The 14244-nt window shown below is 41.1% G+C and overlaps 1 protein-coding gene across 1 annotated transcript in view; it reads left to right on the top strand.

Annotated features, from left to right (window-relative positions):
• The window catches only part of SYTL2 (synaptotagmin like 2), a 60847-nt gene that overhangs the window by 12454 nt on the left and 34149 nt on the right, over nt 1-14244 (top strand). The window contains exons 3-4 of the mRNA XM_050938084.1: nt 6910-7058; nt 9276-9411. Coding sequence (XP_050794041.1) covers nt 6910-7058; nt 9276-9411 — 285 coding nt within the window. The remainder of the gene's footprint in view (nt 1-6909; nt 7059-9275; nt 9412-14244) is intronic.

Genomic DNA, 14244 nt, shown 5'->3' on the forward strand with positions numbered 1-14244 from the left:
CTGTAAAGAGTTACAAACAGGGAACTGGACACCTGACCAGAAGACCAATCAGAAGACAAGATACTTTTAAATTTGGGTGGAGGGAAGCTTTTGTGTGTGTTCTTTGTCCGTTGTGTGTTCTTCTCTCGGAGGGTCTGAGAGAGACCAGACATTACTACAGGCTCTCTATGTTTCTTTTCAAATAGTAAGTAAAAACAGGCGGTTTAGGCTTTTTGATTGTTTTACTCTATTTGCAATTGTGAATCTGGCTGGTTAACTTTTATATGTGTAGTTGCTGGGAATATTTTGATTTGTATTGGTACTGGGGGGAAAGTCTCTTTCTGATGTCTGTAAGCTATAGGACCCTGTAATATTTACATCTTGAAGTTACAGAGACAATTCTTTACTTTTTCCTTTCTTTTATTAAAAGATTTCTTTTTAGAGAACCTGATTAATTTTTTTTTCTTGTTTTCCCTGTTTTATTCCAGAGGATTGGGATAACTCACCAGGACGGATGGGGGAGACGGGAGGGGGGAGAGATAGAATCTCTCTCTGTTTTCCTTGAATCTGTTTGCCTCTTTGCGGAAGGGAAGGGAGATGCTTCTCTGTATGGTGATTTAAGAGGTTGGATCAGTATCTCTCAGGATAGCCCAGGGAGGGAAATTCTGGGAGGGGGAAAGGTGGGGGAATGGTTTATTTCTCCTTGTTTTAAGAACCCAAGGGATCTGGGTTCTTGGGGTCCCCAGGGAAGGTTGGGGAGGTCAGAGTGCCCCAAAACACTATATTTTTGGGTGGTGGCAATGCAATCAGATCTAAGCTGGTAATTAAGCTTAGAGGATTCAGGTGCTAGTATCTCATTTTCTGAACTCTAAGGTTCAGATCTGAGAGGGAATGCTATGACAGCCACAAACTGGGTGTGTCTCATTTTGTGGGTGCCCAACTTGAGATCCTGGCACTGAGCACTCACAGCAGCAACTGAGTCCATGGGGTCTGTGATTTGAACATATGAAGTACTCCTATGTATTGCTATTTATTCTGTAAAAACCTGGTTCTAGGTGTCTCCAATTGGGCACCCAAAGTTAGTGGATACTTAATCTCTCAGCCTCCATTCCCCATCTGTATAATGGGGATAATACCATCCCCCTCATATCACAGGGCACCCTTGTTTCTCTATCTATGCTTTAGAAACTTCAGATCTAATCCTGGGGTAATTCTGTATGGCGCATGCCTCTGTGGGGGGGGATGAAAAGTAGGTATTTGGAATGAAAACCTTATTACAAGGGATTAGAGTGTTCAGGGTGGGGTTTGCCCAGAACACAGCCATGAAAAGAGCATCTGTGAAAATTAAATGTATTTGTTTGTGAAGCACTCAGATACTGTAGTGATGAGTGCCATAGAAAAGCCTATGAGGAAATTAATAATTCTGTCTTCAGGTTTTAAATACTGCCCAGTAAATGAGGCCTCAGACTGTACATTGAACAATGAGGCTAAAATTAAATACAGTAGAACCTCACAATTACAAACACCTTGGGAATGGAGGTTGTTCCTGGCTCTGTAATATTTGTAACTCTGAACAAAATATTATGGTTGTTCTTTAAAAAGTTTACAACTGAACCGTGATTTAACACAGTTTTTAAACTTTACTATGCAGAAGAAAAATGCTTATTTTAACCATCTTAATTTAAATGAAACAAGTGCAGAAACAATTTCTTTATCTTGTCAAATCTTTTTTTAAATGTTCCTTTTTGTAGTTTTAGTAGTTTGTATAACACAGTATTATATTTGCCCTTTTTTGGGGTGGTGGAGTGGAGGGGTGGTGTCTCTGTTGCTGCTTGATTGCATACTTCCAGTTCCAAATGAGGTGTGTGGTTGACCAGTCAATTTGTAACTCTGGTGTTTGTAACTCTGAAGTTCTGCTGTAGCTACTCATTGGTTGAGCACAGTCCATCAAGTATACTGAATGAGGGAGGAGTCCTATGGAAAAACCCATATGTGATTGTGTAATAATTGATTGTATCATAAGTAGGGCTGTCGATTACTTGCAGTTAACTCACATGATTAAGTCAAAAAAATTATTCGTGATTAAAAAAAAATTGATCATCATTAATTGCACTTCAAACAATAGAATACCAGTTGAATCTATTAAATATTTTGGATGTTTTTCTACATTTTCAACTATATTGATTTAAATTACAACTCAGAATACAAAATATACAGTACTCTACATTATTTTTATTATAAATATTTGCACAGTAAAAATGATAAAAGAGATAGTATTTTTCAGTTCACCTCATGCAAGTACGTTAGTGCAATCTCTTTATCGTGAAAGCGGAACTTACAAATGTAGATTTTTATTTTTTAAAATTTTTGTTACATAACTGCACTCAAATTCAGAGGACGTGCTTCCATGCTGATAACGCTCGTTAAAAAAAGCGTTAATTAAATTTGTGACTGAATTCTTTGGGCAAGAATTGTATGTCTCCTGCTCTGTTTTATCCCCATTCTGCCATGTATTTTTATAGCAGTCTTGGATGATGACCCAGCATGTTGTTCGTTTTAAGAACACTTTCACTGCAAATTTGATAAAACACAAAGAAGGTACCAAAGTATTTGGTCAGCTTCTTGAGAAAGGAATGTGCAAATTAAGTGCCCAGTCAAGAAGCACTTAATGGTCCATGGATCTTGGAAGGTTCCAATCCACATAAGAAGTCTACAGGAGGACGTTCAAGGTAGCAGGTAAGCAATGGCTGCTGCCTGTAAAAAACTGAGTCACACATGGACATGTGACTTGCCCATGTGACTTCATCTTGGAGCTGGACTTTGCATAGGAGAGAGGAGAAGGTCTCCACCCACAAGAGAGAGTCTATTTAAGCTGTTGGGAGACCCCTCCATTTTGTCTTCAGCTGGCTCAAGAGGGATACCTGAAAGAAACTGGAACAAAGGACAGTAAATACAGGGGATGTGAGTGATTACTGGAACCCAGACTAGAAGGAGACTAGTCTGTAAAAGGAAGCTTACTGGGTGAGGTTTTTTATCTGCATTCAGTTTTCTTAGACATAGACTTGCGTGTTCTATTTTATTTTGCTTGGTAATTCACTTTATTCTGTCTGCTATTACTTGGAACCACTTAAATCCTACTTTCTGTATTTAATAAAATCACTTTTTACTTATTAAGCCAGAGTATGTATTAATACTGTACATATCTCTCTATCAGTGTTACAGAGGGTGAGCAATTTATGAGTTTACCCTGCATAAGCGTTATACAGGGTAAAACAGATTTATTTGGGGTTTGGACCCCATTGGAAGTTGAGCATCTGAGTGTTAAAGACAGGAACACTTCTTAAGTTGCTTTCAGTTAAGTCTGCAGCTTTGGGGCATGTGGTTCAGGGCATGTGGTTCAGACCATGGGTCTGTGTTGGAGCAGACTGGCGTGTCTGGCTCAGCAGGACAGGGTGCTGGAGTCCCAAACTGGCAGGGAAAGCGGGGGCAGAAATAGTCTTGGCACATCAGTTGGCAACCCCAAAAGGGTTTCTGTGATCCAACCCGTCACACCACGATCCTAGTTGCTTGTACTTGTATTCCCTGATTAGACTAGGAGCCTCTTGTGTTAATCTCACCAACATCCTAAAACTGCCATTGGTTATCTTAGCCCTTGGCTATAGGAGGGGTTATCCTAGTTACGCATATGATGGCTATATGGACTCGATTTGGCTAGAAGGCACACTTGTAGAATGGAATGGTGATTTCTTTCTTTTATTGCCTGTTCTGTGAAATCACTCACTAAAGGATGTGTCACAGGGTGGAGTAGGCAGAGTGTGGTTAGAACCAAGCTGGTTGAGCCTAGTTCAGCCTCGTGTTAACTCACCCAAATGTCTCTCCACTAACTCTCCTTGGTATTGGGTCCCCATGTTGATGTCCTAGCATGTACATGAGTAACTCACATTAATACTGAGTTATATGCCTGTAGGGAGAAGAAAGCAGATCTCCGGAAGTGCTCGCAGTAGCGCGCTTTGTTTCATAAAGCCCCATTCATAGAAACAGGGTGACCCTGCTAGGAGTCCTATTGTTGAGCAGCCTGCTATACAGAACTTAAAATGCCTCCAATTCATGTGACAGACACACACAAATGCAAATAACCTCCCCCCCCAAATTAATAAACTTGGATTCTCATTCACCCTAACTGACGTAGCTGTGTTCCTTTGTGATTGGTCTCATGCATGCAAGGGGGTATCACATCGTAGCTGGCAGATAAAGCACAGCGGGTCTGGAACAGACTCATTTGGGTGTGAATTTAGTACTTTTATAATGGGCCAGACTGACAGCCCTTGAGGTGGAAATCCAGTGAGCCACAGAGCAGCCATAGCACAGGCAGTGTCAGGGCAAACTTCCCCATGTTGCCCTACTATCATGAAGCATCAGTGTCTGGAAGCTGTGACTAGAACCAATGATTGGAGTTTAAACCCAGACAAATTCAAATTAGAAATAAGGCCCAAATTTTTAATAGGGAGGGTTATCAACATTGGAACAAACTATCAAGGAAAGTGGTGGAGTCTCCATTTTATTAAGTCTTCTCACCAAGACTAGATGCCCTTCGGGAAGTTGTGCTTTAGCCAAACACTAGTTATTGGACTTAGTACAGGAGTAAGTGGATGAAAGACCTAATGGACCCTTCTGGCTTTAAAGGCTATGAAATCCATGTCACAACTCTCACGTTGGAGGCAGTGCTATAGCAACCCATCCTGCGAACCCTGCAGCTTCAGGGGGCCTCAGATCCAGTCTGTAGTTTCAAGGCTATTTTAATTGATGTAGAGGAGACCAAATGTAGTGCAGTTATGGAATACTTGGAATTATATGGTCCTTTTGTATGTTCAAAGTGCTACTGCAGATGTAACGTAAACAGAAGAGAGGACACACAGTGGTTGAACTCCTTAGGCACGTACACTGAGTTTCCTACAGAGATGGTATATTCCGTAGCCGTGACTGGTCGAGAAACACTCCAACCCAACTCGAAGCAACAGAGATTGTTGCTGGGGAGAGCTTTTGCCTTTCTGCTTTACAGTTGCAGTTACTTGTTACATGTTGTGCTGCTACTTTAAAATTAGGTGCACAATGCGTATGAATGCTCTTTGATTGTAGAGACTAACGAACTTAAGGAATTTTATGATGTATGGTATGGACTGCAGTGCTCCAAGTGCCCTGTCAAGATCACTAGATCAGAGAGGGCAAAGGTCTCACAGCCCTTAACCTAGGGGGAATGTAAAAAGTTGCCTTTCAATTAAGTATATGTTATGTTGCCTTTCAATTTAGTTGAATGTCCTCTTATTGTTGTATTATGATGATTGGTGGTGGCTTATGGGAATAGCGATATAGCCACAAAATTCTTGAAACTCATGAGAAAAGCCTTTGGAAATATGGTGAACTGGAGAGAACTGAAACTGTGACTAAAAACTTAATCTGTAATTAACCAGACTTCACAATCATTGCTTGAAATTGAGAGACAACACTTGCCAGGTGTATTTGAAAGAATTGCGGCCATTGTTCTTCATTCAGCTGAAGGGAACCTAGTGTTTTGTGGATAAATGGAAAAACTTAAGTGTGGAAATGGAAACTTCTTAGGCCAAGTTGAGTTAATGGCTAAATTTGAGCCTGTTATGATGGGAACATGTAAGATGGACCTTCGCTAAAGAAAAAAGACACAAGTACTTAAGCCCAGCAATACAAAATATTATTTTAAGTTATCTCAAAAGGTAACAGGTGCAATTATTAACATCATAAGATTAAATATTAATCCATTATTTTGGACATCATATCTGATATCAGCCATGAGGAACAAGTGTGTCTCATTTTGAGGTATGTTAAGATCCAAGAGACAGAAGTCAATATTGAAGAGCACTTCCTGTCATTTCTGAATGTGCAGGAGACTACTGGAAAGGCTCTGACAGATGAAATTCTTCTGGAGTTATCGAGACATAGTATGATATTTGATAAGTGCAGAGAACAGGGCCTATAATGATACAGTTGACAGGAAAGGACAGCATAAAGGTGTGCAAGCTTGTTTAGTTCAAAAGAACAAAAAGACACTTTTTTTTTTTTTTGTTCCTTGCCGCTGCTTTTCCTTAAATCTAATGTTGAGTGATGCAACAAATTCCTCAAACTGAACCCCAGCAGGGTCAATACAGTCCTTTAAACTTTCCAAGATAAAGAACCAGAATTTATAGGTTAAAAGTCTTGTGGACAAGGCTTTACCCTCATCTGCTTTATACATACTTAAGAGTTTTCGTGACGCTCTTCTCATGAATAGAGAAATGGCCTCAGTGCCCCGTCCAAGACGTTTCTTTTGCTTCTGAGCACTGTGCTAAATGTCAATTGGCCTGGCTGCTGCCCACTACTAGAGAGATGATGGCATTTCAGTAGTGGGTGCAGTGAGAAGTGTATATACAATAGTGAAGGTTAGGTGCTTGGCCTTTTCATTTATACAGTGCCCCATCTTTGTATTCTCTGACCAGTTACTTTCCCCTCATTAATTGTATTAGGAGTGTACAATGGCATTGCAGCCATGGTCAACACGGAATAGGCTAATTCAACTCTTCTGCTTGAGGAAAGACTGAACAAGGATTTCATGAGTGAACCTATGACAACTGCATTTTTTAAAGCAGACTTCTGCCTAATCTAATAGGAGTAGGAAGAAGAATGAAGCAGCAGGAAAACTGACTTAACTTTTTAATACCACTGCTGTATATTTTCCCATCTATTATAAAGCCTTCAGTACTGATGAGAGACAGAGGCCCCTTTCTTCCTTCCCTCTCCACTTCAGCCTCAATCACCAAAGGTTTGGTCATTCTTACCTGACCTAGTATTTCCTATCCACAGCTACTGTGGCTGACTTTATTTTATTCACACAAATAAGTGCAATCTTTTCCCCTTTTGCAGGCATTTACCAGAAAAAATTAAGAATGACAATCAGCTAAAGAATATGAGTGGGCAGTGGTTTTATGAAGCAAAGTCAAAGAGGCACAGAGATAAAATACACGGAGCCGATATCATTAGAGCATCGATAAGAAGAAAACCCACAACAACAGGTAAGTTTATTTCAGGGATCCTGTATAGTGACGATCCTCTTAGTTAGTGCACCTAAGAAGGTGCATCTTTGAAGGTGCTGTACAAAAATAATGCAATATCCTCCTGATCAAGAATTGGGGTAGAAGAGATATGTTTGCTGTTTATTGTGTGAAGTACATTCTTCTTTCAATACATCCTGTTAATACTAACTACAAAGGTGGATGGGAAGGATTGTCTTGTGCTTACAGAATTGGACCCTTTCACCGGGGTTCTGTTCCCAACTCTGCCGATGGTTCCTTGTGTGACCCTGAGCATATCATAAGGGCTCAGACGACCTCTGATTTGGGATGCCCCAGCTTTTGGGTGCTCAACTTGAGACCCCTGAAGTCTGGTGCTTTTTATTTGTGGTGGGTGATCAGAGATGAGCAAGCAGGTACTGAATACCATTTGAAGCATCTATTCATGGAGTAACATCCCTGTGGCAAAAGGAAGTACTGTGCTGTTAATTAAGTTGTTAGTAAAGTGGCTTATATTCATCTGATCACGCAGTGTAAGTCCTAAAAAACTTTATTGATTACTAATGCATGCGTAAGGGTATATTCTTTTCTCTAAACTTAATATCTTTTCTCATGTAGCTTTTATTATGCAAACAGCTCGGAGCATTGGAAGATTGTTATTTCTGTAATTAATTGAGTTTAGTACATCTTTCTGAGAGAACCTGTAAAAATAAGGTACTTCTGTTGTCAGCGTTTGATGGAACTTGTGATTCTTATTCTTAGCTTGGATTCCATTTGATTAGACTGTGTGCTTAAGTAAAGTCATTTGCTGTGCTAGAAAATTTACCTATGTCAGTTCCATGGATTTCAAAGTAGCAAATTGTAAGGCTTGTATAACTAAAACTCATCGCTGTTTTTGAACTGCCTGTGCGAATGTTTGTGAATTATCCTGCCTTAATTCTTATTGCACTAAGGATAGGCGAATCAGTTTAAGTGTAGAATCAAATATGGAGATCATGTTTGGTTAGTGGTAGCCTGATCACTTTGAAAAGTACTCTTGTCTGTCTGTATGAACAAAAGAAGGCCTAAAACAAGGAGAAATACAGGGGACCAGAAATGGTCAAGAAGAAAGCTCATTTTGTTCTTCCTAATTTAGAACTGATGAACTGGTAGTCCAGAACATTTCAGATTGTGGGTTTAAGCTCTAGGTAAATAGTTTCTCTGTCTAACAGAGTTGTGTCAGGCACCATGCAACTTGAAGGAGCAATCATTTATTCTCAACCATGCAATTACTTGAACTGGCAAGATTTACGTATTAAGACATTCAAAACTGGCTTAAATCTGGCTTGTAAACTACACGGAATTGTTTAGCTCCAATGACTCATAAGTGATTAAACAATTTCCCTCACAGCAATGCTCTGTGAAAATGTACACCTGAATGTGGCAGTTCTATTTCTGCATACTGAGAATTAATCTTGTTTTCAAAAGCACTGCGGAAGTCTAGAAAGCAACAGAAGGCCATATAAAAATGTTCCTAAAAGTTCATGGAATGTTTTGTGACTTCAGCAAAGTAGGATTTCTCCTCCCTCAAAAGAAAGAGAGAGAGAGAGAGAAAAAAAAAAAGCCCAACCAAACTCAAATGTATGATCACCATTCAAGTTTTCACATACTACTTTATATTTCTTCTATTGCAGTGATTCTCTGTAGTTTCCATCCAGGGACAACCTCCTTCCCCACCCCTCCCAAACACACCAATTAGCTGGGGTTCCAGGACCCCCTTCAATTTAGCAATATAGGAAGGGGACAAAGTGGTCCTGCCATCTTGACACGCATTCACTGAGAACCCATGTTTTACAGAACTCTCCTTTTCATCTGACCACCAAATATTGTGGGGTTAAAATTCCTCATTGTACTGACATTACATTCAGCTGGCATTTAGCTGGTGTAAGAAATACAAGAACACCACTGCTAATTCATTGGTTGCAGGATATTTTACAAATTAGAATTGCTTTAACATTTAGGACTCTTGGTGCAGTGGATATCGCAATTGGGGATGTTAAAATGAGAACTCCACACACTTATTTACTCTAGATGTCTCGATATACCCTGACCTGTAATCCTAGCACAGTGTGTTTGTGAAATAAGTTTGAAACCTATTGGAACTGCTTGCCTGTATTTACCTGCAGTGGAAACCTGCATGAACATAATGGGAGATAACTTTGGTCTTGTTTCCTATTTTAGCTGAGCGGAATCAGAACAAATCAGATAAAACAAAGAACAGTTGGGTGAACAATGTCAATAAGGAAGTTTCTGTCCCAGCAGAGCTGTCTGGTATCAGGGAAGAGACAGAAGAAGGGGAAGTGAAATCCAATCAAAGGTAAGATGATGTTCTCTGAGATGGAGTCAGTAACTTGACTTTTTGTGTATTACTTGTGACTTGTGTGTTTCCTTTTTCAGCATTTCACATAAATATTTCTGCCATTTAATGCAAGGGGGCTTTCAAGCCCTGAAAACGTACCATTGTCATCAAATTGCAATGGTCTGCCAACACTTACTCAGACTGGCCTGGAAATTCACATCTGCAGTAGCTTGACATGTCATGGCTTTGTGCATTTCAGATGTTCCTGGAAGCACTAGGACAGCCATCTTTGGCAACTTCGACTCTGACGAGACAGGCCAGGGGTTTATAAAACACAGCCTCACACATGTTCATGTAAACACACACCATAGGACAGGTGGAGACCGAAAGCTGCCTTGGATGTATGCAGTCTGGCTTGATTTCCAGAAGTGACTCAGGGATCTTCCATTCTCCAGTTAGGATAATGGGCCAAACTGAGGTACTAAGGTCCTGGCAGCCACAAATACCGGGGTAGCAGCCACTGGATTTTTCCATTGAGTGTAACAGATAGGACGAGGTGGCTTAATTGAGAGCAGTTTCTTGTTACTTTGGTGCTGCTAGCATGACTGTGGGCAGACTTGGAACTAGACCAGGAGTTTGGAATATTCATTGGGGAAGCAATGTGATGCTACCACCCTGAGACTTCTGGACAAATGGTAAAGCAATTCCCAGGATAGATTTGCTTTCATTGAGAACATCCTGTTTGAGATATTCAAAAAATTAGACACAGTTAGGTTGAGAATCCCAGATAATTTCAACTGTCATGGTAAATCCCAGAGAGAGGTGGGCTCGGAGGTGCCCAGGACCTGACCTACAGAGGACTTTATAGGTTTTGGGGCTTGTCTGATTTTATTTTATTTTATTTTTATATAAGCATCTCCACCTATTCCATTTATAGCTGGAAATGAATTGGCACGATCATTAGAGTGAAAGTGAAATATACTCTTTGTGAGACACCCATAGAGTGCAGTAATCCACTTCAGAGGTGACAGGAGCAGGGAAAGCTGTAGAGGAGAGGTCCCCAAATGGTGGGGTGGAGAGGAATGTTGGGGGCGTGTGTGACTGGGGCCTGACCAGCCCCTATGGAGGGGCAAAGAGGGAGTACCACCCAGCTCCACTCCTGTCCCTACCCCCAGCTTTGGCCTCAGCCCCCTTATCCTGTCCATGGCCCAGCTGCGGGAGGGAAGGGTGGATGAGGGGGAGGAGTTTAGGGACTACTGCTTTAGAGGTCTCCAATTGAAAAGAAAGGTGGCTCTTGCCTGCCACTTGTACAGTTGAGGAACCAACAAAACCTCTAGACTGAGAACCAAAGTAACCAAAGGTAGAGCATAGTCTGTCAATTGAAAGGGCAGCTTTGCAACAGCAATTCTCCTCCAATAATTTTAAGTTTAACAGTGGTAATAATTATGATGGTCTATGGAGCAGATACCTAAGCGACGTATTGAAGGCTGCTGCTAAAATTGACATTGTTAGCTACTGTAATTAGTTTTCTTCAGTTGGTTCGTAGCATTGAAAGATGAACGAATAACCAATTATTTATCACTTATGGAGAGTACTGGATAGCTGCTGCTTTTCCTTTTCATGTTTAATCATAAAAGCTTATCCCACAACTTCTCAAATGCTAACCCGTGTAGCCCACTTTGTTAATTGTACAGTGATCATGGAAAGCAAAACTATATTCTGAAACCAGCAAAAGCCTTGTGCAGTACTACTTGTACCATCACAATGTGGATCCCGTATTGGTTAGGGACCTGCTGTGGGACTGATTGGAAAGGACAGACTTTTGCCAGGAGACTCTCTCTAACAGTATTGGTGATATGTCAGACTTAACTAGCTTTTTTTCTTTTTTAAGCAAGTGAGCTGCTATCTCAACATTTTAAAAAAGCTATAGGTTTTTCCCTAAATGCTCATTGCAACAAACTATGGAATTTAGTTTTCTCTTTGCTTTCTGTATGGATGTAAAGGGCTAGTTCTGAAAGCAGCTGTAACTGGTTCACATATTGTAGAGTTGTTTTTCTCCAGGGGTAAGGGGAGATCGTAATGACCTTTTTATTTCAGGTCATAATTCCAAATTAGTGTGAAGCTGAATAAATTTTACAAACCGTATCGGTCTCCTGTTTACTGCTCCAGCCATGTCAGAAAATGTCAGAGTTTTAGACACTTTGAGAGTAATGGAACTTGCCCTTGCCCTGTGTCCTTCAGTGGGGAACATAGGCGGGTAATTCCTATTTCTAGCCAGTGGAACTGCAGCGTAGAGAGCTATCCAATTCACACAGCAGTTGAACTAGTTACAATACTCAACACGTGAACAGTACCTTTCATTTTTTCAATTGTTGACTCTTACAGCTAATTTCAGAGACTGGACTAGAATTCATGGTTTCTAGCTCTCACATCATGATGCCACTTCTTAAGCAAACTTATGCAGTGCAGAATGGCTAATGGAAGTGTTTGGAGACAGAACCCAGAGAATGAATTGAAATATATTTGCCAAAGCCTAGTATTTAATTACACATTTATGTAACATAGATGCGAACACCAACTCCTGCCCTCCAAAATATGTGGCTAAAGCAAGGGAAAGTAGCAGTGCTAGAACTGCGCTGCATCACTTAAACTATCACCCAAGTTTTTATTTTTTTATATAAATGAGGCGAGCACACAACATTGATTTGGGGGAAATGCAGGGAGAGACCAGCCCTTTAAAGACAGCCTTTTTTTCTGTCCCCTATAGGTGGACTTCTTCTGAAGTACTGTTCTGACCTGGCTGTGTGCCCACTCCTAATGGCAGGAGTTGATTTCAGGACATGCTGGATTAGGAGCCTAGCCAGGGTGCCAGGAGGGGCAAACTTGTATACTGGAAGCATTTGTTCAGTCTTCAAAGACAATAGATCCTTGAAGACGTGTTCGTTTTTATGTATTTCAGAATGGAAGGAAGGGGCAACTGACTGTAGGCTCTCTGAGATGTGGCTATAATCAGAAATGTGAACCTAGTGTAATTTTGGAGTCTCTTGCAGGATAATAGGGTAAATGTTTCAAAAACACCAGAGCCATTTTCAAAAGTAGCTTAGGCATTTAGCTAAAGTGTGACTGATAGCCAATGGGACTTAGGCTCCTCAGTTGCTAGTATGCTTCTGAAAATGCTGCTACTCTTTGATAGCAATCACAGTATTTTGAGTAGAGAATGGTGCAGGCTACAGACCCAGTCTTCAGTCTTTACATAGGCAAAACAATTGTTGACTTCAGGATCTGGCCCTGAGCATATCTCGGGGAGATGTAGATGGGAAATGAAAAAACAAAATCCCTAAATCGAGACAAACTGCATTTATGACCATGAATGACTTAGGAAGGATCAATCCTTTTCATTGGGAGAACTCCCTGTATAAGGACCAAGGGCCAAATTCTGCTTTCAGACTAGTGAACACATCAGAGTCAGGTGTAGTCTGGACTTAATAGGAGCAGAATATGGCTCTTTAGGTATGGGCACTTAAGCTGTAGGGTGGTGCTACTTTTTTTTCTCTTTAATGACTAACTCCAATAACTAAGCAGTGTTTGTCTTGGTATTTCAATACCCATGATACTTTCTCTTGCATATCATAACCTTTGTGAGCTGGGTGTGTGAAGTGTGTTTTTGGGGGTGTAACCTTCCACAGAAGGAATTTCAACAGAATGACTCAATCTGTCAATATTTTTTCTGTCTGACGATAGATCTAGAGTGTAAAATATGCCATCTAAGGAAGGGCAGAGTCCAAGTTCTCCCTTCTATGTTCTGAATCATTGTGTTAAAAAAATAATTTCTTAATCCTGAAAAGGCATTTTGGGCTAATAAATAACACTGTCTGCGAACAGTAATCCTAGAATCTGCCCCAAAATTTATTCTTAAAATGCAAATGGCTTAGTGTGTACGAAAGGGGCTAGATCTTCTGCTTATCCATTTAACAGGTACAGCATTAGCAGCAGCAATTGAGACTTCCCCACATACATTTGCCATTGTGGCCTATCTCTGATTTTGGAGGACTCGCCTCTAAGATCAGATGAGTTCACTTTTTGCCCTCTCAATCCTTAACCTATCTGAAGAGCCTGCCAGCAAAGGGCACCCCAATTCTGGGATGTTTCTTGTGAGGTGACTGGGACTAATTCACAGGCTGCTGAACACATTTGCTACTGACCTGGGTTGGATTTGAGCCATTGCCATAGATTCGTAAAGTTTAAATATGGGAAAAGACCTTACAAGGTTGTCTAGTCAATCTCCTGCCAATGTAGGATTGTGCCCTACAACCTGTTTTCCAAATCTTTGTCCATCTTCTGTGACTAAATCCCACTTCTCTCCCTCTAGGGTCTGCTCTATGGTAGAGGTACAAAATCAGGTAGAATAAGGAAATCTTTTCCTCTTATAACCTTCCTCTTATAAGCCCCTTCTCTCTTCTTCTGCTCTCCATTTGTAGGCATTTTATTGCTGTTACCGTAGTGCAGTGGTCTCCAAACTTTCTACACACAAGATCATTTTTTGAATTTAAATGCAACCCAGGATCTACCCTGCCTCTTCCCTGAGGCCCCACCTCTTCCATGAAGCCCTGCCCCACTCACTCCATTCCCTCCTCTCTGTTGTTTGTTCATTCTCCCCCACCCTCACTCACTTTCACTGGGCTGGGGCAGGAGGTTGGGGTTCGGGAGGGGGTGCAGGCTCTGGGATGGGACCAAGGGGTTCTCTCCCATGCTGTGGACTCTGGGTTGAGCCTGGGGTAGGAGGTTGGGGTGCAGGAGGGAGCTCTGGGCTGGGGCAGAGTGTTGGGGTATAGGAGGGGGTATAGGGTGCTG

This window comes from Gopherus flavomarginatus, chromosome 1 (assembly GCF_025201925.1).
Source record: "Gopherus flavomarginatus isolate rGopFla2 chromosome 1, rGopFla2.mat.asm, whole genome shotgun sequence".
In the NCBI taxonomy this organism is placed as follows: domain Eukaryota; kingdom Metazoa; phylum Chordata; order Testudines; family Testudinidae; genus Gopherus; species Gopherus flavomarginatus.